Source organism: Cherax quadricarinatus, chromosome 67, assembly GCF_038502225.1.
Source record: "Cherax quadricarinatus isolate ZL_2023a chromosome 67, ASM3850222v1, whole genome shotgun sequence".
In the NCBI taxonomy this organism is placed as follows: domain Eukaryota; kingdom Metazoa; phylum Arthropoda; class Malacostraca; order Decapoda; family Parastacidae; genus Cherax; species Cherax quadricarinatus.
The window spans coordinates 23,262,029-23,287,694 of NC_091358.1; the positions used below are offsets into that span (position 1 = coordinate 23,262,029).

A 25,666-nucleotide genomic window follows, 5' to 3' on the forward strand; every position below is an offset into this window, starting at 1 on the left:
AAGATTGGTTGTTACAGGTTCACGTCAATGCTAAACCACCTTACTCGTTCTCGTGCCTGATCTTCATGGCCATCGAGGACTCGGTTAACAAGGCACTACCAGTGAAAGACATCTACGCCTGGATTCTTGAACACTTCCCTTACTTCCGCAACGCTCCCACTGGCTGGAAGAACTCTGTACGACACAACCTTTCTCTCAACAAGTGCTTCCGTAAGGTCGAGAAGGCACCGGTAAGGGTCAGTGTTGGTACTTTTAACCCTTTGACTGTTGAGACCTCTGATCCTGAAGTCCCACTTTGTATGGAAAAATATTTAAAAAAAAATAATTTTTTCTTACCAAAATCTTAAGAATATTTTTGTGAGTGTTTTAAAAGAAAAAAAAATTACTTGCCAAGATATAGAGGCATGAAGTTGACAAAGTGAACCGATTATGGCAACAATAGCGACTGCCGCTCACTCGGTAATGTCATTTTTACTTTTATTCTACTTTTTCTTTTATTTTTTAATATTTTATTTTTTCAAGTAACTTGTGGCCTGTGAGACCAATATAATGTGTAATGTATATATATCCACTCATTGTATGCAACACAGTAACTGCACAAACATTGTTATCATTATAATGTTTACAAAACGTGTTTACACAAACCAACAATAAAAAAAAATGTTTATTACTATTGTTCTATAATGTATATATACACATATAGTTACTGGATGTGTTCCTAGAACTGCTACAGCTTCTGGAAGGGTGTTGTGTGTGGGTGGCCTCCTTTGTTATGGATGTGCTGAGAGCAGCGTGGCTGGTGTCACAGTGATGCATTACCACCACCCACTAACCACACCATCTTCCCCAACAAGTATGCGGTTTTTCCCACCACCCACATGGAAATAAATCACTTTGTCTTGACTTTTTTGGGTTATCCTAGGTTGATGGTTGTCTGGGTCATCCTTCCTACCTTCCTTCCTCTTATCTCTTCCTTCCTTCCTTCCTTCCTTCTGGTTTTCTGGGCATTGCTTTCAGTCACAAACTCCTCAAAACCATGAAATTCATCTTTACTGACATTTCTATCTATGTTAGAGTGATCACTTGGGAAAAGAAGAGTCCCAGATTCGCCGGGGAGTCAGATATTTCTTACTGCTAGGCATGCTGAACAAGGACTATTGAAATGGCATTCCCACAATGCACCACTGGCTCCCTGAACTTTTTTATACTGCGCACACTGACCACGCAGACCCATTCTTTCACATGAAGGTCTACCAGCTTTCTCCCACTAGATTTGAAGCCGTTAGAATTTTGGCATATTAATACGTCACCAACACTGGCTCGTAAGGTGTACAGTGGACCCCCGACATACGATGTCCCCAACATACATTAAAACTGATCTACGATGCTTTTCAGCGTAAAAATTTGACCCCGACGTATGTTGAAAAACTCGACCTACAGCGTTCGTCCAGTACGCGTCCACATGTCTGTCCGCCTGAGTGTGCCTCAGTTGGCCTGCCTTCAGTTAGTGTGCCAATGTTTACAAGCCAGAGCGGTCGCTCCCAAGCATACATTTGGAATATTTTGTATTATTCCAGTGTTTTTATTGCTTCTAACTGCTAAATAAGCCACCATGAGCCCAAAGAAAGCTTCTATTGCCAACCCTGTGGTAAAAAGGGTGAGAAATATTATCAAAATACTATCGTACCACAGTCAACTGCTGCTGCTGCTGTAGCACCGTTGTTGGTGTGGCTTATCAAGAATACCGAGAAACAATTAACCCCGGAGGGTTAGCCACCGAGGATAACCCAAAAAAATCAATGTGTCATCCAGGACTGTCTAACTTATTTCCATTGGGGTCCTTAATCTTGTCTCCCAGGATGCGACCCACACCAGTCAACTAACACCCAGGTGAACTGGAAAAAATGCCTGGAGCTAGTGCTCATATTGGTGAATTTAAGGCCAGCAAAAGTTGGTTTGAAAGATTTAAGAGTCCTAGTGGCATACACAGTGTGATAAGGCCTGTTCTGGAAGAAAATGCCAAACAGGACCTAGGTTACTCAGGAGGAAAAGGCACTTCCAGGACACAGTGTCTCATCAGTCATTGCTGCATCTTCAATAAAGGTAAGTGTCATTTATTCTTCATTTAGTAGAGTAGAGTAGAGAATGTATATTTCATGTGGTAAAAAAATTTTTTTTCATACTTTTGAGTGTCTTGCACGGATTAATTTGTTTTCCATTATTTCTTATGGGGAAAATTAATTCAACCTAAGCTCATTTCGTCTTACGATGGGCTCTCAGGAACGGATTAATATTGTAGGTCGGGGTACCACTGTATCTATATGGCACCAACAGTGAAGGGGTTAAGTGTCAGTGTTAGTGTTGGTGTCAGAGTTGGTGCTGGTGTCAGTGTTGGTGCTGGTAAGTGCCAGAAATATTGTTACAGTAGACCATTGTTTAACACGGTAGTTGTGTTTCTGAAATTGCGTACAAGACAAAAATCATGTAAAACATACTGAAGAACATATGGGAAAAATAGGGTTGGGCTCTGGACCCCTAAAAATGCTAAACGACTTTTGTTTAGGTTTCCAAATTGCAAACAAACAAAAGTGATAATGTAGGTGTAGCTGATTGTAGAGTTGTATTATGTTTAATACATTATTTAAGGCTACAAATATTACAGAAATAATATTTCTTACCTTAACCCTTTGAGGTTGGTTATGTACATGTACGTCATGACAGATAGGGTTGGTCACGCACTTATACACGTAAATTCTAGCACCGTCAAATCGAGCGGGAGAAAGCTGGTAGGCCTACATGTGAGAGAATGGGTCTGCATGATCAGTGTGTGCAGTACGAAAAAAAAATCAAGGCACCCACATTGCATTTTGGGAATGCCTTTTCAGTACGCCTTGTTTACCATGCCTCACAGTAAGAAACTCCTCACTCCCCAGTGAACTGGGACTCTTTTGTTCCCAAGTGACAGTTCAAACACAGATGGAAGTGTCAGTGAAGATGAATTCCATGGTTTTGAGGAGTTTGTGACCGAAAATAATAAACATAATGCTGGCAATAGTGATGAAAACCCAGACAACCCTCAACCTTCCACCTCTGGTGCTGGGCCGTCTTGCTCATGTCCAGTTGTACCAGAACGAAAGAGGAAACTTGTATTTTCCCGTGTCCAGGATTCAGATGTGAGCAGTGGTGATGATAGTGATAGTGAATATGATCTCCAAGCTCTTGAAAACAGTTCCAGTAGCGAGAGTGAAGTGGAATATTCTCCAGTGATGCATCAGTATATACTGCACTACATGCGCTCAGATGGTGTGCCATGTGCTATTCCAAGGGTAAGGAGTACATCTTGGAGTACATCCCGTGGCCATACAACACGAACAGATAGTGAAAATGAAGACGATATTGTTACAGTTGGGATGAATAATGTGCATGCGTCATCAGATAGTGGTGGTATGCGCCATGAGGCACCAGCAGCGGCCCATGCTGGTACCCATGCTGCTGACTCAGCTGAGCTAAAACAAAGCCCAACCTCACCCACCCACCACACCAACCTCCACAACCACAACCTCCACAACCACAACCACCTGTCAGTATCCAGTATCCACCAGTAGACTGCACCTGGGATTGACAGGAAGCTGCCAATTTTGTTCCCAATCCCCATCACTTTGATGAAAGTCAAAGTGGAATATGGCCATCTTGTACACTTGGGAACAATGCCACTGAACTGGAATGTTTCAAGTTATTCTTTGATGAACCCCTGATGGAAATTATTGTCAGGGAAAGCAACACATACTACGAGTACACCATGACAAACACAATTCTTTCACCAAGATCATGCCTACACCAGTAAGCATGGAATAATTGACACTTACCTTTAATGAAGATCTGGTGATGATTGATGGGATGGGCAGACGGGAGAGTGTTGAAGTTGTTACTGTTTAGAAGGGGAATCCCCTTCCATTAGGACTTGATGTAGCAAGTCCTTTTCCGGGGTTACTTCCCTTCTTCTTTTAATGCCACTAGGACCAGCTTGAGAGTCACTGGACTTCTGTTGCACAACATATCTGTCCATAGAGGCCTGTACCTCTCGTTCCTTTATGACTTTTCTAAAGTGATTCACAACATTCTCAGTGTAATAGTCGCCAGCACGGCTTGCAATACCTGTGTTAGGGTGATTGTCATCAAAAAAGGTTTGCACTTTAAGCCACATTTCACACATTTCCTTAATCTTTGAAGTAGGCAACTTCTTCAATTTCTCTCTCTCCTCCTCCAAAGCAGTTTCCTCAGGTCTGGCCTCTTGCTGTTGAAGATGATCTAGCAGCTCATCAGTGGTTAGTTCATCATTGTCCTCCTCCACGAACTCTTCCACATCCTCCCCACTAACCTCCAACCCCAAGGACTTCCCCAATGCCACAATGGATTCCTCAACTGGCATAGGATTCCCAGGGTTAGCCTCAAACATTTCAAAATCCCTTTTTCCAAGCAGAGTTCAAGGTCCTCTTAGTCACTCCCTCCCAAGCCGTACCTATAAGGTTTATACAGTTGAGGATATTAAAGTGATCCTTCCAAAACACTTTTAGAGTCAGTCGAGTGTCTGTGGTCACTACAAAGCACTTTTGAAACATAGCTTTTGTGTACAGTTTCTTGAAGTTGGAAATGACCTGCTGGTCCATGGGCTGCAGGAGAGGAGTGGTATTAGGGGGCAGAAACTTGACCTTAACGAAGCTCATGTCCCCAGTCTGTAGGATGACCAGGGGCATTGTCTAATACCAGGAGGCACTTAAGGTCTAATTTCTTTTCAGTTAAGTAATTTTTCACAGTGGGGGCAAATGCATGGTGTAACCAGTCATAGAAAAAGTCCCTAGTGACCCATGCCTTACTGTTTGCCCTCCACAGCACACACAAATTAGCCTTGAGGACATTGTTTTTCCTGAACACTCTGGGAGTTTCAGAGTGATACACCAATAAAGGCTTCACTTTGCAATCACCACTAGCATTGGCACACATCAACAGAGTAAGCCTGTCTTTCATAGGCTTATGTCCTGGAAGTGCCTTTTCCTCCTGAGTAATGTAGGTCCTGCTTGGCATTTTCTTCCAAAACAGGCCTGTTTTGTCTCAATTAAACACTTGTTAAGGTTTAAGTTATTCACTGTCTATGTAATCCTTGAATTCCTTCACATATTTTTCAGCTGCTTTTTGGTCTGAACTGGCAGCCACACCATGCCTAATCACACTATGTATACCACTACGATTCTTAAATCTTTCAAACCAACCTTTGAGGGTCCGTCCCGTAGATCTACGGCTTTACGTTCAGGGTCCAAACCGTAGATCTACGTCATGAGCTCAGCTCACTCTGATAAACTGTGAGTGGTACATTTGGGCCTAGATATGAGAGAATACATCTATGTGGTATGTGTGCACCACATAAAACAGATCCTGCAGCACGTTGTGTATAATGAGAGAAAGAAACTGAAATCATGATTTTTCGATTAAAATAGCGAATTTGCAGTGTTTTTTCGTATGTTTTTTATAGTTGTATTTGTGATTTCTTGGTCTCATTTGATAGAATGGAAGACATATTACAGAATTAGAGATGATTTTGATTGGTTTTAGCACTGGAAATGGCTTGAAACTGAGCTCAAAGTAGCAGAAATGTAAAATTTTTGCCGATATTCAAGAGTAAACAAACGACCTCACACGTCTACTACACACCAGCTGGTGGGTCTAATATGCATTCACAAATATGGTGATGATATTTATACAATTATTACAATATTGCATAACAGTAAATCTTCTATTTTTTGGTGTGAATAAAAATTCATTATGTGAATAAAAAATCAAAATGGAATTTATTTGTAAAGCCTCAAAACATAACTAACGAACAGAAGAAATGTTAGTTTAGTTCCAGGAATGCCTACATTGTTCATTCTGGACCCTATTTTGAAATTGGTATATTTTGAACTTTGTGTTAAATTGGCCAAATTAACAATTTCCGATCACTTTAATTTGTAGTTGAAAAAGTTGACTTGGCGATTTCTTGTGATCAATCGATAGAATAGAAGTAATACTAGTGAAATAGCTAAGAATTTGGTTGACTGGAATAATGTAATTGGCCTAAAATGGGAGTCAAAGTCGGCAAAATCGCCAATTTGTAAATATCGCTGACACATCAAAATTCGCGAGAGCATAATTTCGTCAATTTTCCATCAAATTTCTTACTTTTTGTTTTATTACCTTCACAAAAAGATTCTCTACCATTTCATAAGAAAAAATAAGTTTTTTTTTTTTTTTTTAAATTCTTGGACACTGGGGCACCACTTCAGATTTGGGCCTTGGACCCTGAAGGGGTTAAATTCACTCACATCAGCACTAGTTGCAGGCAATTTCTTTACCAAATCATCATGCAACTGCCTAGCCTTTTCACAAATGATCGCTTGAGAGATGCTATCTCCTGCTATCTGTTTTTCATTTATCCACACCAATAACAGTCTCTCAACATTTTCTAACACTTGCGTTCGCTGTTTCGTAATCACAGTTGCACCTTTTGCAAGAACAGCTTCCTTGGGTTGGGATCCTCTCCAAGGTACGATACTACATGCCGCAAAATGCCCTTCTCACACTACCACTCACAGATTTATCCATACCTCACCTATGCTATTTGTGCTTGGGGATCAACTGCAGCAACTCACCTAAAGCCAATAATAACCCAAAAAAAAGCCTCAGTAAGAATAATCACTAAATCCCATCCCTGGCAACACTCCCCCCACTCTTCATAGATCTAAACTTACTCCCTGTTCAGTACATCCACACTTACTACTGTGCAATCTACATCTGCAGGACCTTAAATTCCAATATTAACCTTGACCTAAAATGCTTTCTTGTTAGTTGTGACAGAACCCACAGGCATAACACCAGACACAAACATCTCTATGACATTCCTCATGTCCGACTAAACCTTTACAAAAATTCAATGTGTGTCAAAGGCCCTAAAATCTGGAACACCCTCCCTGAATACTCTAGAACTGCAGACTCATTCATCACCTTCAAAACTACCATTAGAAAACATCTTATCTCCCTGGTACACCCCGTCAACTAATTACATGAATACCACCTGGTGGTTCACACTTACACTCACTCACCCATTTGACAATAAACACAGAAATATCAATCTTAATCTTAAAATAATGAATCCTAACTAGTCGTAAGTTGGCCTGTGATACTCCAATACTGAAACTATGTATTGTGCGAAAACAAAAGCATTCACATTGCTAAACTCACAAACTAGTATTGAGTCACTTAGCCATAATTCCAACTTACCTCATAATTTGTAATATTTTTAAGTTAAGAATTAATCTAAGTCTGCCCATAATGCCTAGCCATGCTAGGTGTTCTAGTGGCCCCCTCTATAATTAGTATTTTAAAATATGTAAACCACACTATATCCAAATTCTGTAAACTCAGCATTGTAATCCTTATAGAGAATAAACTTGATTTGATTTGATTTAATTGCCGTTTTCCTGGTCACTATAGTAGAGATGGTTGATTGGGGTTTACTATACGACCTGGCCAGCTCCGACACACACACTCCACTTTCGTACTTTGCAATTATCTCTTTCTTCATTTCAATAGTCATTAGCACCTTTTTTCTCGAAGGGTTGGCACTAGAAGCTTTCTTGAGGCCCATGGTGACTTATTTTGCAGAAACAAGCACCGAAAACAGTGATAATATGGAATGTACTGAATGTATCCTTTGATGTGTGCACACTGCCTGGCTTGTAAACACTGGCACACACGGGAAGTTCAGGCCACATGTGGACACGTCTCGTACGAATCGCATCGAATACTGGGTTTTCGATCGGATACCGAGGTGAAATTTTTGCGTTAAAATGCATCGAATACCGGATTTATCGAATACTGATGCCATCGAATACCGGGGGTCCACTGTATATCGATTCATACGATGACCCTCAGCTCTTTTGATGCGCCTATAAATTCCTTTTTTCTGTCCTAAATGTTATTCATCCATTTGGGGTCATTTCTATTCGATCTAATTTCCTTATATGGGAAATGTCCTTTGGGCAGCATGTATTGTGTTAAGGAAGCTGTCATACTGATAGCTCTCTTTGTTACCCCAGTCCACAGATGATAAGTGTTCTCTAAGCCCATTGTAATCTGCTAAGCGAAAATCTGGGACCAGTACTGAATTATCCCTACTATCATACTTCCATTCAATGCTAAAGGTAATTGATTTTGATCGCTTGTGCCGAGTTCCTCTGTAATTTCTAAATTATTAACAAGGGTTTCCTTGTTTGCCAAAACCAAGTCAAGCAGGTTATTTTCCCTTGTAGGCTTTGTCACAAACTGCTTCAAAAAACAATCCTGAACTACTACTAAGAAGTCGTTTGATTCTAAATTCCCAGTCAAGAAATTCCAGTCAATATGACTAAAGTTAAAGTCTCCTAGAATTACTATGTTATTGTGCCTTGTGGCCATAACAATTTCCTCCCATAGTAGTCTCCCTTGGTCCCTGTCTAAGTTTGGGGGACGGTATATCACACCTAAAATCAATTTTTCATGTCCCTCTGAAAATTCTATCCAAGCAGACACTGTATGTGTTACTTCAGACTTAATACCCGTTTTTATGCAACAGTTCAAGCGATCTCGGACATACAGTGCCACCCCACCTCCCCTTCCCCATACTTCTGTCTACCTGGAACAATTTAAAACCCTGTATGTGACTTTCAGCAGGCATGTCCTGATTTTTCGTATTGAACCACGTCTCAGTTAAGGCATATGCATCAATGTTACCTGCACTAGCAACTAGTCTCAACTCATCTATCTTATTCCAAGCACTACAACTATTTGTGTAATATATATTTAAGGACCCTCCTTTCTCTTTACCCTTCCTGCTCCTTTCTGTTATTCCACTAAACCTATTACTGTCCTTGTCACCTAGTGCCACTGGCTTTTCAATATCCACTTCATTTTGAATATTACTAGTTCTCCTAGTACAGTGGACCCCTGGTTTGCGATGGCATCGGTATCCGATAAATCCGGTATTCGATACATTATAATGCAAAAATTTTGCCTCAGTTCCCGTTAAAAAACCCGCCATACGCGATTCGTCCGAGACGTGTCCACATGTGGCCTGAACTGCCCCGTGTGTGCCAGTGCTTACAAGCCAGCCAGTGTGCTCGCATCTAAGGATACATTCGGTACATTCCATATTATCACAGTGTTTTTGGTGCTTGTTTCTGCAAAATAAGTCACCATGGGCCCCAAGAAAGCTTCTAGTGCCAACCCTTCGAGAAAAAGGGTGCTAATGACTATTGAAATGAAGAAAGAGATAATTGCAAAGTACGAAAGTGGAGTGTGTGTGTCGGAGCTGGTGAGGTTGTATAGTAAACCCCAATCAACCATCGCTACTCTAGTGACCAGGAAAATGGCAATCAAGGAAGCTGTTGTTGCAAAAGGTGCAACTGTGATTACGAAACAGCGACCGCAAGTGTTAGAAGATGTTCAGAGACTGTTATTGGTGTGGATAAATGAAAAACAGATAGCAGGAGATAGCATCTCTCAAGCGATCATTTGTGAAAAGGCTAGGCAGCTGCATGACGATTTGGTAAAGAAATTGCCTGCAACTAGTGCTGATGTGAGTGAATTTAAGGCCAGCAAAGGTTGGTTTGAAAGATTTAAGAATCGTAGTGGCATACATAGTGTGATTAGGCATGGTGAGGCTGCCAGTTTGGACCAAAAAGCAGCTGAAAAATATGTGAAGGAATTCAAGGATTACATAGACAGTGAATAATTTAAACCTGAACAAGTGTTTAATTGCGACGAAACAGGCCTGTTTTGGAAGAAATTGCCAAGCAGGACCTACATTACTCAGGAGGAAAAGGCACTCCCAGGACATAAGCCTATGAAAGACAGGCTTACTCTTCTGATGTGTGCCAATGTTAGTGGTGATTGCAAAGTGAAGCCTTTATTGATGTATCACTCAGAAACTCCCAGAGCATTCAGGCAAAACAATGTCCTCAAGGCTAATTTGTGTGTGCTGTGTAGGGCAAGCAGTAAGGCATGGGTCACTAGGGACTTTTTCTATGACTGGATACACCATGCATTTGCCCCCAATGTGAAAAATTACCTAATTGAAAAGAAATTAGACCTTAAGTGCCTCCTGGTATTAGACAATGCCCCTGGTCATCCTCCTTGCTCATCCGCAATCCTACATTCTGTCTTAGCTCTAATTCTTTCAATTATAACCCTACCGTACACTTTTCCTGGTATTCTCAATAAACTTATTCCTCTATAATTTTTACAATCTCTTTTGTCCCCCTTCCCTTTATATAAAGGGACTATACATGCTTTCCACCAATCCCTAGGTACCTTCCCCTCTTTCATACATTTATTAAACAAAAGTACCAACCACTCCAACACTATATCTCCCCCTACTTTTAACATTTCTGTCATGATCCCATCAGTTCCAGATGCTTTACCCCCTTTCATTCTCCGTAATGCCTCACGTACCTCCCCCACGCTTACAGTCTGCTCTTCTTCACTCCTAAAAGATGGTATACCTCCCTGGCCAGTGCATGAAATTACTGCCTCCCTTTCTTCCTCAACATTTAAAAGTTCCTCAAAATATTCTCGCCATCTACCTAATACCTCCCTCTCCCCATCTACTAACTCCCCTACTCTGTTTTTAACTGACAAATCCATACATTCCCTAGGCTTTCTTAACTTGTTTAACTCACTCCAAAAATTTTTCTTATTTTCATTAAAATTTCTTGACAGTGCCTCTCCCACTCTATCATCTGCTCTCCTTTTGCACTCTCTCACCACTCTCTTCACCTTTCTTTTACTCTCCATATACTCTGCTCTTTTTATAACACTTTGCTTTGTAAAAACCTCTCAAAAGCTAACTTTTTCTCTTTTATCACACCCTTTACTTCATCATTCCACCAATCACTCCTCTTTCCTCCTGTAACCACAAACTTCTGACCCACATTCTAATACTGCATTTTTAAAACTCATCCAACCCTCTTCAACCCCCCCACTACTCATCTTTGCACTAGCTCACCTTTCTGCCAATAGTCGCTTATATCTCGCCCGAACTTCCTCCTCCCTTAGTTTATACACTTTCACTTCCCTCCTACTTGTTGTTGCCACCTTCCTCTTGTCCCATCTACCTCTTACTCTAACTGTAGCTACAACTAAATAATGATCTGATATTTCAGTTGCCCCTCTATAAACATGTACATCCTGGAGCCTACCCATTAACCTTTTATCCACCAATACATAATCTAACAAACTACTTTCATTACGTGCTACATCATACCTTGTATATTTATTTATCCTCCTTTTCATAAAATATGTATTACTTATTGCCAAATCTCTTTCTACACATAGCTCAATTAAAGGCTCCCCATTTACATTTACCCCTGGCACCCCAAATTTACCTACTACTCCCTCCACAACATTTTTACCCACTTTAGCATTGAAATCCCCAACCACAAGTACTCTCACACTTGGTTCAAAACTCCCCATGCATTCACTCAACATTTCCCAAAATCTCTCTCTCTCCTCTACACTTATCTCTTCTCTAGGTGCATATACACTTACTATAACCCACTTTTCACATCCAACCTTTATTTTACTCCACATAATTCTTGAATTAATACATTTATAGTCCCTCTTTTCCTGCCATATCTTATCCTTCTACATTATTGCTACTCCTTCTTTTGCTCTAACTCTCCACTGAAACTCTCCTACCCCCTTCAGCTTTGTTTCACTTAAAGCCAGGACATCCAGCTTCTTCTCATTCGTAACATCCACAGTCATCTCTTTCTTATCATTTGCACAACATCCATGCACATTCAGACTTCCCACTTTGACAATTTTCTTCTTCTTATTCTTTTTAGTAATCTTTACAGGAAAAGGGGTTACTAGCCCATTGTTCCCGGCATTTTAGTTGACTTTTACAACACGCATGGCTTATGGAGGAAAGATTCTTATTCCACTTCCCCATGGATATAAAAGGAAAAGTAATAAGACCAAGAACTATTAAGATAAAATCAAAGAAAACTCAGATGAGTGTGTATAAATAAACGTGTACATGTATGTGTAGTGTGACCTAAGTGTAAGCAGAAGTAGCAAGACATACCTGTAATCTTGCATATTTATGAGACAGACAAAAAAAAACACCAGCAATCCTACCATCATGTAAAACAATTACAGTTGTTTTACATTCACTTGGCAGGATGGTAGTACCTCCCTGGGTGGTTGCTGTCTACCAACCTACTACCTATTCCCCTATAATTTTTGCACTCTCTTTTAACCCCTTTGCCTTTATACACAGGAACTATGCATGCTCTCTGCCAATCCCTAGGTACCTTACCCTCTTCCATACATTTATTAAATAGCACCAACCACTCCAAAACTATATCCCCTCCTGCTTTTAACATTTCTATCTTTATCCCATCAATCCTGGCTGCCTTACCCCCTTTCATTCTACTTACTGCCTCACTAACTTCCCCCTCACTCACAACTGTCTCTTCCTCACTCCTACAAGATGTTATTCCTCCTTGCCCTATACATGAAATCACAGCCTCCCTATCATCATCAACATTCAGATATTTAGGAGTGGATGTGTCAGCAGATGGGTCTATGAAAGATGAGGTGAATCATAGAATTGATGAGGGGAAAAAGTGAGTGGTGCACTGAGGAGTCTGTAGAGATGAAGAACTTTGGCCATAGAAACAAAGAGGGAAGTGTATGAGGGTATAGTTATACCAACACTCTTATATGGGTGCAAAGCATGGGTGGTGAATATTGTGACGAGGAGAAGCTGGAGGCAGTGGAGATGAATTTCTGAGGGCAATGTGTAGTGTGAATAGAATGCAGAGAATTCATAGTTTGGAAATTAGGAGGAAGTGCGGGATTACCAAAACTATTACTGAGAGAGCTGAGGAGGGGTTGTTGAGGTAGTTTGGACATGTAGAGAGGATGGAAAGAAATAGAATGACTTTGAGAGTGTATTAATCTGTAGTGAAGGGAAGGTGAGGTAGAGGAAAAGGTTGGAGGGATGGGGTAAAGGAGATTTTGTGTGCAAGGGGCTTTGATTTCCAGTAAGCATGCGTTAGCATGTTTGATTTGAGCAGATGGAGACAAATGGTTTTTAGGTCTTGATGTGCTTTTGGAGTGTGAGCAGGGTAATATTTATGAAGGGATTCAGGGAAATTGGCAAGCTTTACTTGAGTCCTGGAGATGAGAAGTACAGTTCCTGCACTCTGAAGGAGGGGTGTCAATTTTGCAGTTTTATAACTGTAGTGTAAGTGCACCTCTGGCAAGACAGTGATGGAGTGAATGATGGTGAAAGTTTTTATTTTTCAGGCCACCCTACCTTGGTAGGAAATGGCTGATGTGCTAATAATACAGTAGACCGTCGTTTAACACGGTAGTTACTTTCCTGAAAATGCTGTGTTGGTTAAAACCGTGTTTGATAAACTGAAGAGCTTATTGGAAAAATGGGGTTATGTTCCTGGGCACCCCCGAAAAGCCAAACAGCTTTTTTTTAGACCAACAGATCTTACAAAAATAAAAGTGAGTATGTAATTGTAGTTCATTGTCGTGATATATTACTGCTTAAGACTACAAATGCAATGGAAATCATAGTACAGTGGACCCCTGCATAACGTTGGCATCGCATAGTGTTAAATCCGCATAGCGATACATTTTATCGCTAAAATTTTGCCTCGCATAGTGCTAAAAAATTCGCTCGACGCAATTCGTCCGAGACACGTCCATGCGGCCTGAGCCAGCCTCACTTGTTCTGCCAGTGGCATTGTTTACAAGCCAGCCTGCGCGGTAACATTCAAGCATACAATCAGAACATTTCATATTATTACAGCCTTTTTATAGTGATTTCACCTGAAAAATAAGTGACCATGGGCCCCAAGAAAGCTTCTAGTGCCAACCCTACAGGAATAAGGGTGAGAATTACTATGGAGATGAAGAAAGAGAACATTGCTAAGTATGAAAGTGGAGTGCGTGTCTCCAAGCTGGCCAGGTTGTATAGTAAACCCCAATCAACCATCGCTTCTATTGTGTCCAAGAGAACGGCAATCAAGGAAGCTGTTCTTGCCAAAGGTTTAACTGTGCTTTCGAAACAGAGATCGCAAGTGATAGAAGATGTTGAGAGACTGTTATTAGTGTGGATAAATGAAAAACAGATAGCAGGCGATAGCATCTCTCAAGCGATCATAAGTGAAAAGGCTAGGAAGTTGCACGAGGATTTAATTAGAAAAATGCCAGCAACTAGTGGTGATGTGAGTGAATTTAAGGCCAGCAAAGGTTGGTTTGAGAGATTTAAGAAGTGTAGTGGCATACATAGTGTGATAAGGCATGGTGAGACTTCCAGTTCGGACAAAAAGCAGCTGAAAAATATGTGCATGAATTCAAGGAGTACAGTGGACCCCCACATACCGTACGCATCGCATAACGTTCAATCCGCATACCGCTCGCTTTTATCGCAAAAATTTTGCCTCGCATACCGCTCAAAAACCCGCTCACCGCTCTTCGTCCAAGACGCGTCCAATGTGCGCCCTTAGCCAGCCTCACATGTGCCACCGGTGGCATTGTTTACCAGCCAGCCTCCGCGGTAACATCCAAGCATACAATCGGAACATTTCGTATTATTACAGTGTTTTTGGTGATTTTATCTGCAAAATAAGTGACCATGGGCCCCAAGAAAGCTTCTAGTGCCACCCTTACAGGAATAAGGGTGAGAATTACTATAGAGATGAAGAAAGAGATCATTGATAAGTATGAAAGTGGAGTGCGTGTCTCCGAGCTGGCCAGGATGTACAAGAAACCCAAATCAACCATCGCTACTATTGTGGGCAACAGAAAGGCAATCAAGGAAGCTGTTCTTGCCAAAGGTTTAACTGTGTTTTCGAAACAGAGATCGCAAGTGATGGAAGATGTTGAGAGACTCTTATTGGTGTGGATAAATGAAAAACAGCTAGCAGGAGATAGCGTCTCTCAAGCGATCATAAGCGAAAAGGCTAGGAAGTTGCATGAGGATTTAATTAAAAAAATGCCTGCAACTAGTGATGATGTGAGTGAATTTAAGGCCAGCAAAGGTTGGTTTGAGAGATTTAAGAAGCGTAGTGGCATACATAGTGTGATAAGGCATGGTGAGGCTGCCAGTTCGGACCACAAAACAGCTGAAAAATATGTGCAGGAATTCAAGGAGTACATAGACAGTGAAGGACTGAAACCTGAACAAGTGTTTAATTGTGATGAAACAGGCCTGTTTTGGAAGAAAATGCCAAGCAGGACCTACATTACTGAGGAGGAAAAGGCACTCCCAGGACATAAGCCTATGAAAGACAGGCTTACTTTGTTGATGTGTTCCAATGCTACTGGTGATTGCAAAGTGAAGCCTTTATTAGTGTATCACTCTGAAACTCCCAGACCGTTCAGGCAAAAGAATGTCCTCAAGGAGAATTTGTGTGTGCTGTGGAGGGCAAACAGTAAGGCATGGGTCACTAGGGACTTTTTCTATGACTAGTTACACCATGCATTTGCCCCCAATGTGAAAGATTACCTAACTGAAAAGGAATTAGAACTTAAGTGCCTCCTGGTGTTAGACAATGCCCCTGGTCATCCTACAGACGTGGCAGAGTGACTTTATGGGGACATGAAATTCATTAAGGTGAAGTTTTTGCCTCCTAATACCACTCCTCTCCTGCAGCCCATGGACCAGCAGGTTATTGCAAACTTCAAAAAACTGTACACAAAAGCTCTGTTTGAAAGGTGCTTTGTAATGACCTCAGAAACTCAACTGACTCTAAGAGAGTTTTGGAGAGAGCACTTTAATATCCTCAATTGTGTAAACCTTATAGGTAAGGCTTGGGAGGGAGTGACTAAGAAGACCTTGAACTCTGCTTGGAAGAAACTGTGGCCAGAATGTGTAGACAAAAGGGATTTTGAAGGGTTTGAGGCTAACCCTGAGAGGATTATGCCAGTTGAGGAATCCATTGTGGCATTGGGAAAGTCCTTGGGGTTGGAGGTTAGTGGGGATGATTTGGAAGAGTTGGTGGAGTAGGACAATGAAGAACTAACCACTGATGAGCTGCTAGATCAACTTCAACAGCAAGAGGCCAGACCTGAGGAAACTGGTTCGAAGGAGGGGAGAGAGAAATTGAAGAAATTGCCTACTACAAAGATTAAGGAAATCTGTGCAAAGTGGCTTGAAGTGCAAACCTTCATGGATGAAAATCACCCTCAGACAGCTATTGCAAGCCGTGCTGGTGACTATTACACTGACAATGTTGTGAAACACTTTAGGGAAGTCATAAAGGAACGAGAGGTACAGGCCACTATGGACAGATATGTTGTGCGAAAGAAGTCCAGTGACTCTGAAGCTGGTCCTAGTGGCATTAAAAGAAGAAGGGAAGTAACCCCAGAAAAGGACTCGACACCTCAAGTCTTAATGGAAGGGGATTCCCCTTCTAAACACTAACACTCTCCCTCCCCTCCTCCAGTCCCATCAATCATCACCAGATCTTCAATAAAAGTAAGTGTCATGTAATTGTGCATGCCTTTTTCAGTTTGTGTGTATTAAAATTAACATTTCATGTGGTAAAATTTTTTTTTTTTTTTCATACTTTTGGGTGTCTTGCACAGATTAATTTGATTTCCATTATTTCTTATGGGGAAAATTCATTCGCATACCGATCATTTCGCATAACAATCAGCCCTCTTGCACGGATTAAAGTCGCTATGCGGGGGTCCACTGTACATAGACAGTGAAGGACTGAAACCTGAACAAGTGTTTAATTGTGATGAAACAGGCCTGTTTTGGAAGAAAATGCCAAGCAGGACCTACATTACTGAGAAGGAAAAGGCACTCCCAGGACATAAGCCTATGAAAGACAGGCTTACTCTTCTGATGTGTGCCAATGCTAGTGGTGATTGCAAAGTGAAGCCTTTATTAATGTATCACTCTGAAACTCCCAGAGCGTTCAGGCAAAAGAATATCCTCAAGGCTAATTTGTGTGTGCTGTGGAGGGCAAACAATAAGGCATGGGTCACTAGGGACTTTTTCTATGACTGGTTACACCAAGCATTTGCCCCACTGTGAAAAATTACCTAACTGTAAAGAAATTAGACCTTAAGTGCCTCCTGGTGTTAGACAATGCCCCTGGTCATCCTACAGACTTGGCAGAGCGACTTTGTGGGGACATGAGTTTCATTAAGGTGAAGTTTTTGCCTCCTAATACCACTCCTCTCCTGCAGCCCATGGACCAGCAGGTTATTGCAAACTTCAAAAAACTGTACACAAAAGCTATGTTTGAAAGGTGCTTTGTAGTGGCCTCAGAAACTCAATTGACTGTAAGAGAGTTTTGGAGAGAGCACTTTAATATCCTCAATTGTGTAAACCTTATAGGTAAGGCTTGGGAGGGAGTGACTAAGAGGACCCTGAACTCTACTTGGAAGAAACTGTGGCCAGAATGTGTAGACCAAAGGGATTCTGAAAGATTTGAGGCTAACCCTGAGAATCCTATGCCAGTTGAGGAATTCATTGTAGCATTGGGGAAGTCCTTGGGGTTGGAGGTTAGTGGGGAGGATGTGGAAGAGTTGGTGGAGGAGGACAATGAAGAACTAACCACTGATGAGCTGCTAGATCAACTTCAACAGCAAGAGGCCAGACCTGAGGAAACTAGTTCAGAGGAGGGGAGAGAGAAATTGAAGAAGTTGCCTACTTCAAAGATTAAGGAAATCTGTGCAATGTGGCTGAAAGTGCAAACCTTCATGGATGAAAATCACCCTCAGACAGCTATTGCAAGCCGTGCTGGTGACTATTACACTGACAATGTTGTGAAACACTTTAGGAAAGTCATAAAGGAATGAGAGGTACAGGCCACTATGGACAGATATGTTGTGCAACAGAAGTCCAGTGACTCTGAAGCTGGTCCTAGTGGCATTAAAAGAAGAAGGGAAGCAACCCTGGAAAAGTACTTGACACCTCAAGTCCTAATGGAAGGGAATTCCCCTTCTAAACACTAAAACCTCCTCCAATCCCATCAATCATCACCACATCTTCAATAAAGGTAAGTGTCATGTAACTGTGCATGTTTCCTTAAGTTTGTGTGTATTAAAATTAATATTTCATGTGGTAAATTTTTTTTTTTTTCATACTTTTGGGTGTCTTGCACGGATTAATTTGATTTCCATTATTTCTTATGGGGAAAATTAATTCGCATAACGATAATTTCGCATAACATTGAGCTCTCAGGAACGAATTAATAGCGTTATGCGGGGATCCACTGTATTTCTTACCTTAAATTGTGGATTGTGTTTGTGGTGTTTGTGGATGATTGCATGGTGTGGTGGCCCTACTGGGCTCAGGTAGATGGTTGTTGGTTGTCGGCAGAAGTGGATAATTGAGGTTCTGGTACTAAAGTCGATGGTTGTATTGGAGTGTGCATAAATTCTGTAATGGATCTCTGTGTTTTTTTTCCCTGAAGCACATTGTACAGCTGACAGTAAGGCATCATCAGCTGGTCTAGACCCCATTTCAAAGCACTGCTTCTAGATTTGTCAGGGTCCTCTTCAGTGAAAAAGTCTGCAACCTTAATAATAATATGGAACTGCTCACGTAACTGCTGCAATGTTAACTGTTTTTCTTCAGGTTCTTCTTCATCTTCTTCTGTTATGTGGCTCCCTTGTATCTGTGCGTCGAGCTCTGCTAGCATTTCCTCTGGACTCCTGTCTTCATCATCATCATCAAAGAAGTCCTTCACATCTTCATTCATATCTTCAAAATCATCACCTTGTACTTTCCTTGCCAGCCGAACAATTTCCTGAACCTGACTCTCAAGCAAGGGAAAGTCAGTAAAAGAATTAACTACAGAAGGCCATAACTTTCCCCAGTCTGCATTTAATGTTGATCGGGGCACTTCACTTCTAGCATAGCTGATAGCATCTGCAATGTTAAATTTATTCCAGAATCTTGGTACTGCCAGGATGGAGTCAGAGTCCATTGATGCAACTAGTTTTTTCATAACTTTTTTCCTCTCCCTCAAACTGAACTGTGTTAAGTTAATTTTACAAAGTGTTATACAAAAATATGGCGCAATTCTTCATAACTATAACTAAAACGTGCCAAACAAAGCCATGTTAAATGATGGTCTACTGTAGTAATAATAAAATAAATGGGTAAGGTACCTAAGGATTGGCAGAGAGCAGCATAGTTCCTTTGTATAAAGGAAAAAAGAGAGCTTAAGAATTATAGGGGAATAAGCAGTTTGGAGGGATATATTGTGTATTTTTTATATATACAGTGGACCCCCGACTTACGATATTAATTCGTTCCAGAAGTCTGTTCGGGTGCCGTTACCGAACGAATTTGTTCCCATAAGGAATATTGTAAATTAGATTAGTCTGTTTCAGACCCCGAAAAATACTCGTACAAAAGCACTTAAAAAATACATTTACATAATTGTTCGAGTTGGGAGCTGATCGTAAGGTGGGGGTCCACTGTACTTCTAAACTGTTGTATTCTGAGCACCTCTGCAAAAACAGTGATTATGTGTGAGTGAGGTGAAAGTGTTGAATGATGTTGAAAGTATTTTCTTTTTGGGGATTTTCTTTCTTTTTGGGTCACCCTGCCTCGGTGGGAGACGGCCAACTTGCTGAAAAAAAAAAGGCCTGTTGAGTATACCTGATAAAGTGTATGGTAGAGTTATTACTGAAAGAATTAAGAGTAAGATGGAGAGTAGGATAGCAGATGAACAAGGAGGCTTCAGGAAGGGTAGGGGGTGTGTGGACCAGGTGTTTACAGTGAAACATATAAGTGGTATTGTCAGCAGATGGGTCTATGAAAGACCATTGAACCATAGAATATTTATGTTGTTAAACTTCTTGTTTTCAGAACCTGGCTAAGGATACTTTACTTCTTCTTGTTTAATGTTCGCTTCTTGTTTTCAAAACCTGAATGAGGGTTCAGTACTTCTTTTTTAATATGCATTTCTTGCTTTCAGAACCTGGGCAAGGGTTCACTGTGGATGGTGGATGGGGCATATCGGCCGAACCTACTTCAGGCGCTCAGCAAAACGCCCTTCCATCCATACTCCAACCTCGACCGCATCTACATGGTCTCGACCAAGAACACTCACCACAAGAGGCCAGTGTTGTATAGGTGGGTCGAGGGGTGGTGTAGGTGGGTCGAGGGGTGGTGTAGATGGGTCAAAGGGTGGTGAAGGTGTGTTGAGTGATGGTGTACCTAGGTCAAGGGTGGTGTAGGTAGGTCAGGAGATGGTGTACCTGGGTCATGGGATGGTATAGGTGGGTCGATGGGGTGGTATAGGTGGGTTGTGGGGTGGTGTAGGTGGGTCAAGGGGTGGTGAAAGTGGGTTGAAGAGTGACATAGGATGGTCAAGATTGGTGTAAGTGGGTTGAAGGATGGCCTAGGTGGGTTGAGGGATGGTGTGGTGGGTTGAGAGATGGTGTAAATCTACCTGGAGGTCGTTCTGTGAGTCAGCACCTCCACGGAGTAATCTTGACCAGGCTTCACAGTGGATCAGGGTCTGATCAACCAGGCTGTTGGCTGCACACAGTCCAACATAGGAACCACAGCCTGTCTAGTCAGGTAATGACTTAAGGTGCCTGTCCAGCACCTTCTTGAAGACAGCCAGGGGCCTGTTGGTAATCACCCTTATGTATGGTGGGAGGCAGTTGAACAGTCTTGGGCCCCTGACACTTATTGTGTTGTATCCTAGTGTACTCATGGCACCCTTGCCTTTTATTGGGGGGATGTTGTACCATCTGCTGAATTTTTACTTTCGTAGGGAGTGATTTTTGTGCGCAGTTAGGGGACTCTTCCCATTTAAGATTTTCCTGGTGTAAATTACAATGAATCTTTCTTGCCTACGTTCCAAGGAGTACACGGTCAAGGGACTTCAGATGTTATGAATCATTGAGGTGCTTGACTGTATTTATATGTGCAGTAAAGGTTCTCTGTATATTCTCCAGGTTGGCAGTTTTGCCTGCCATGAAAGTGACTTAGTGTACAGCAATACTCTGGCCTAGAAAGAGGATCATTGATCATCATTGGCTTAACGTCCCTTGTTTTGAAGGTTTTTATTATCCATCCTATCATTTTCCTAGCAGTTGTGATAGTAACATTGTTGTAATCCTTAAAGGTGAGATCCTCTGACATTAACACTCCCAGGTCCTTCACATTAGTTTTTTGCTCTATTGTATAGTTAGAAATTGTAGTGTACTCCAGTCTAGCTGTTATTTCCTCAAGTTTTCCATATTAGAGTAACTGAAATTTGTCCTCATTGAACATCATGTTGCTTTCTGAGGCCCACTGGAAGACTTTGTTTATATCAGTGGTTCACTGGAAGACTTGGTTTATATCACTGGAATCTTGGTACCACTAGACCATAGTGGCCCATGGCCTCGTGGCAAAATCTCTCGTTTCGCACAATGAGGGTCCTGGAGTTTACCTGGAGAAGGTTTCAGGGGTCAACACCCACATGGTTCAGTCTGAAACCAGGCCTCATGATGGATCAGGGTCTGATCAATCAGACTGTTACTGCTGGCCACACACAAACTGATGTATGAACCACAGCCCAGTTGGTGAGCTACTGACTTTACGTGCCTGTCCAGTGCCTTCTTGAAGACAGCCAGGGGTCTATTGGTAATACCCCTTATGTATGCTGGGAGGCAGTTGAACAGTCTTGGGCCCCTGACACTTATTGTGTTGTCTCTCGGTGTACTCGTGACGCCCCTGCTTTTTATCAGGGGAATGTTGCATCTTCTGCCAAGTCTTTTGCTTGCATAGGGAGTGATTTTCGTGTGCAGGTTTGGTACCAATCCCTCCAGGACCTTCCAAGTGTATATTATCATGTATCTCTCTCACCTGCATTCCAGGGAATACAGATCGAGGACCTTCAACTGTCCCCAGTAATTTAGGTGCCTTAACGTATGTACGTGTGCCATGAAAGTTCTTTGTATGCTCTCCAGGTCTGCAGTGTCTCTGGGTTCTATTCCCTGCATAGGTTGGAAATATTTGGTGTATTTTCTTACACCGGTTGTCCATGTTCACCCATCAGTAAAATGGGTACCTGGGTGTTAGTCAACTGGTGTGGATCACATCCTGGGACAAAAGTGATCTCATTTACCTGAAATGCTCTGCATAACAAACAGCTTTCTATATAGTAGTATGTCATTGATGTCAACTATAGTCTATATACCTTGTACATGTACTTGTAGAAATAAAGATATTATTAATAATAATAATATTACAGCCTCTCCTCACTTAACGACATACTGGCTCTTTGACCAGTATGCATACATTAATAATGTATATTAGGGCTGATTTCCTCTATTCTGTTTATTACACTATACAGTACACTACTGTATAAACATTTAAAAATATACCAGAAATGTTGTAAATGCTGCGAAGGTGACATTAAAACAATATCAGAGATGGATGACACAAACCCACTACCACTATAGTATGCTCCTTGCTTAGCGACGAATTCATTTACCGATGTGGTCTTAGGAATGTAACTCCGTCGTTAAGTGAGGAGAGGCTGTATTATTATTATTATAATTTTTTTTTCAACAAACCAGCCGTATCCCACCAAGGCAGGGTGGCCCAAAAAGAAAAATGAAAGTTTCTCTTTTTAAATTTAGTAATTTATACGGGAGAAGGGGTTACCAGCCCCTTGCTCCTGGCATTTTAGTCGCCTCTTACAACACGCATGGCTTATGGAAGAAGAATTCTGTTCCACTTCCCCATGGAGATAAGAGGAAATAAACAAGAACAAGAACTAGAAAGAAAATAGCAGAAAACCAAGAGGGGTGTGTATATATATATGCTTGTATATGTATGTGTCCTAGGTAGTAGGCTGGTAGACAGCAACCGCTCAGGGAGGTACTACCGTCCTGCCAAGTGAGTGTAAAATGAAAGCCTGTAATCGTTTTACATGATGGTAGGATTGCTGGAGTCCTTTTTTCTGTCTCATAAACATGCAAGATTTCAGGTACATCTTGCTACTTCTACTTACACTTAGGTCACACTACACATACATGTACAAGCATATATATACACACCCCTTTGAGTTTTCTTCTATTTTCTTTCTAGTTCTTGTTCTTGTTTATTTCCTCTTATCTCCATGGGGAAGTGGAACAGAATTCTTCCTCCGTAAGCCATGCGTGTTGTAAGAGGCGACTAAAATGCCAGGAGCAAGGGGCTAGTAACCCCTTCTCCTGTATATATTACTAAATGTAAAAGGAGAAACTTTCGTTTTTCCTTTTGGGCCACCCCACCTCGGTGGGATACGGCTGGTGTGTTGAAAGAAAGAAAGATATGTATGTGTAGTGTGACCTAAGTGTAAGTAGAAGTAGCAAGATGTACCTGAAATCTTGCATGTTTATGAGACAGAAAAAAGGACACCAGCAATCCTACCATCATGTAAAACAATTACAGGCTTTTGTTTTACACTCACTTGGTACGACGGTAGTACCTCCCTGGGCGGTTGCTGTTTACCAACCTACTACCTAAAATTATTATAATTATTATTATAATTATTATTGTAATTATTATTATAGGTAGTAGGTTGGTAGACAGGAGCCGCCCAGGGAGGTACTACCGTCCTGCCAAGTGAGTGTAAAACAAAGGCCTGTAATTGTTTTACATGATGGTAGGATTGCTGGTGTCCTTTTTTCTGTCTCATAAACATGGAAGATTTCAGGTACATCTTGCTACTTCTACTTACACTTAGGTCACACTACACATACATGTACAAGCATATATATACACACCCCTCTGGGTTTTCTTCTATTTTCTTTCTAGTTCTTGTTCTTGTGTCTAATTTATCAACGTGTCGGTTCTGTGAACCATTCATCTACAATCCTGTCAGACACTGCAACTTCTTGGGATCTTAATACTTGGGAATTCTACGCTTGCCTAATTCTTGTGCACGACCTACTTCCACATTGAACAAATGTGACACCACCTATGACTGCTGCACCTCTCCTGCCTACGGTTTATAAGCCCCTTCTCCGCACGTATGCTGTATTTTATTCAAGATTTATGGACTGACCACATCGACTCAAGGTTGAGGGACTGATTACCTCATTCTCCTCCTGTTCTTCAAGATTCTCCTTTGTATGGACTAATGAAGCCACTGTGTGGCGAAATGTTTCCTTAATAAAGATACCCAAGAGTTGCACATGTGTCTAATTTATCAACGTGTCGGTTCTGTGAACCATTCATCTACACAGGTCACCACTGCCACATGGGCAACAGTTAGGCAGCTTTATTCCAAAACGTTTCGCCTACACAGTAGGCTTTTTCAGTCGAGTACAGAAAATAGGCAGGAGCAGTAGAGATGTGAAGACGATGTAATCAGTCCACCCTTTAAGTCGTAGATTTGAGGTAGTCAGTCTCTCAGCCTGGAGTAGAGTTCTGTTCCATAGTCTGAAACAATCTGAAGAAATAAGCGAGACTTATACTGTCGGAAGGAGAGGCGCAGGTTGGTAGAAGAGAGAATGTAGTCACTGAGAGGTCATGTACCTCTTAGATCAAACGATTCTCACTTGAAAAAGTTGTCCCAGGTGTCTTCTCTTCTGTACCAAGATGCCTTTGTGTTGCAGTGTCTGAGAGTGAATAACAAAATAGTATATACAGTGGTCCCTCGCTTTTCGTAGTTCTCGGCAATCGTAAATTTCGCCAATCATAGGGGTATTTTCGTATAAACATGGACTCGCTTTTTATAGGTTGACTCGCGAATAGTAGTTCGTCCAGGACGCTTACGCACGGTGTGAGCCAGGGAGGCCTCCCTACCCAGCCAGTCTGGCATTGTTTACCAGTGAGTGAAGGTCCCCTCAAGTGCTCCTACGAAATATTTCATAATATTCCACTCATTTTAGTGCTTGCAAGTACTAAATAAGCTACCATGGCTCAAAAGAAAGCTCCTAGTGCCAAGCCTGTGGTAAAGAAGGTGAGAAATATGTACAGTGACAAAGTCTTGTACCATTTTAGGGAAGTGTTAAAGAGACGCCAGAAACAGAGCTCTCTCCACAATTACTTTGCGAGACAGGACTAGAGTGACTCTCAAGGTGGTCCTAGTGGCATTAAGAAACAGAGAAGAGAAGCAATTGGTACCTGAGGTGTTGCTGGAAGGGGATTCCCCTTCCAAACTGTAAACAATCCAATCTCTCTCCTCCTCCAGTCTCCCATACACTAAGAAGAATCTCCAATAAAGGTAAGTGTTATGCTGTTAATGTTTCATTCATCATTTCCCATTGTATTGTTTATGTACTACATGTATATTTCATGTAAAAAATTTTTTTGTTTTAATACTTCTGAGTGTCAGAAACGGATTAATTGTATTTACATTATTTCTTATGGGGAAAATTGATTCGCAAATCGTAAATTTCGTTTATAGTAGCTCCTCCAGGAACGGATTAATTACGAAAAACGAGGGACCACTGTAATACCAACAGGTTGGCAGTTAGGTGAAACGTTTCGAAATAATGTTGCCTAACTGGGGGCTCTGGTGGCCTGGTGGCTAACGCTCTCGCTTCACATGGCGAGGGTCTGGGTTCGATTCCCAGCCAGAGTAGAAACATTGGACGTGTTTCT

The 25,666-nt window shown here is 41.5% G+C and overlaps 1 protein-coding gene across 7 annotated transcripts in view; it reads left to right on the forward strand.

The window, feature by feature from the left end:
• Positions 1-25,666, forward strand: part of LOC128699684 (forkhead box protein N2) — a 369,048-nt gene that overhangs the window by 254,618 nt on the left and 88,764 nt on the right. For 4 of the 7 annotated variants that reach the window (XM_070099452.1, XM_070099455.1, XM_070099449.1 and 1 more), the window contains 2 exons: positions 18-236; positions 20,046-20,203. In XM_070099452.1, the coding sequence (XP_069955553.1) occupies positions 18-236; positions 20,046-20,203 (377 nt within the window). The remainder of the gene's footprint in view (positions 1-17; positions 237-20,045; positions 20,204-25,666) is intronic. The other 3 variants (XM_070099451.1, XM_070099450.1, XM_070099453.1) reach the window with 3 other exon arrangements.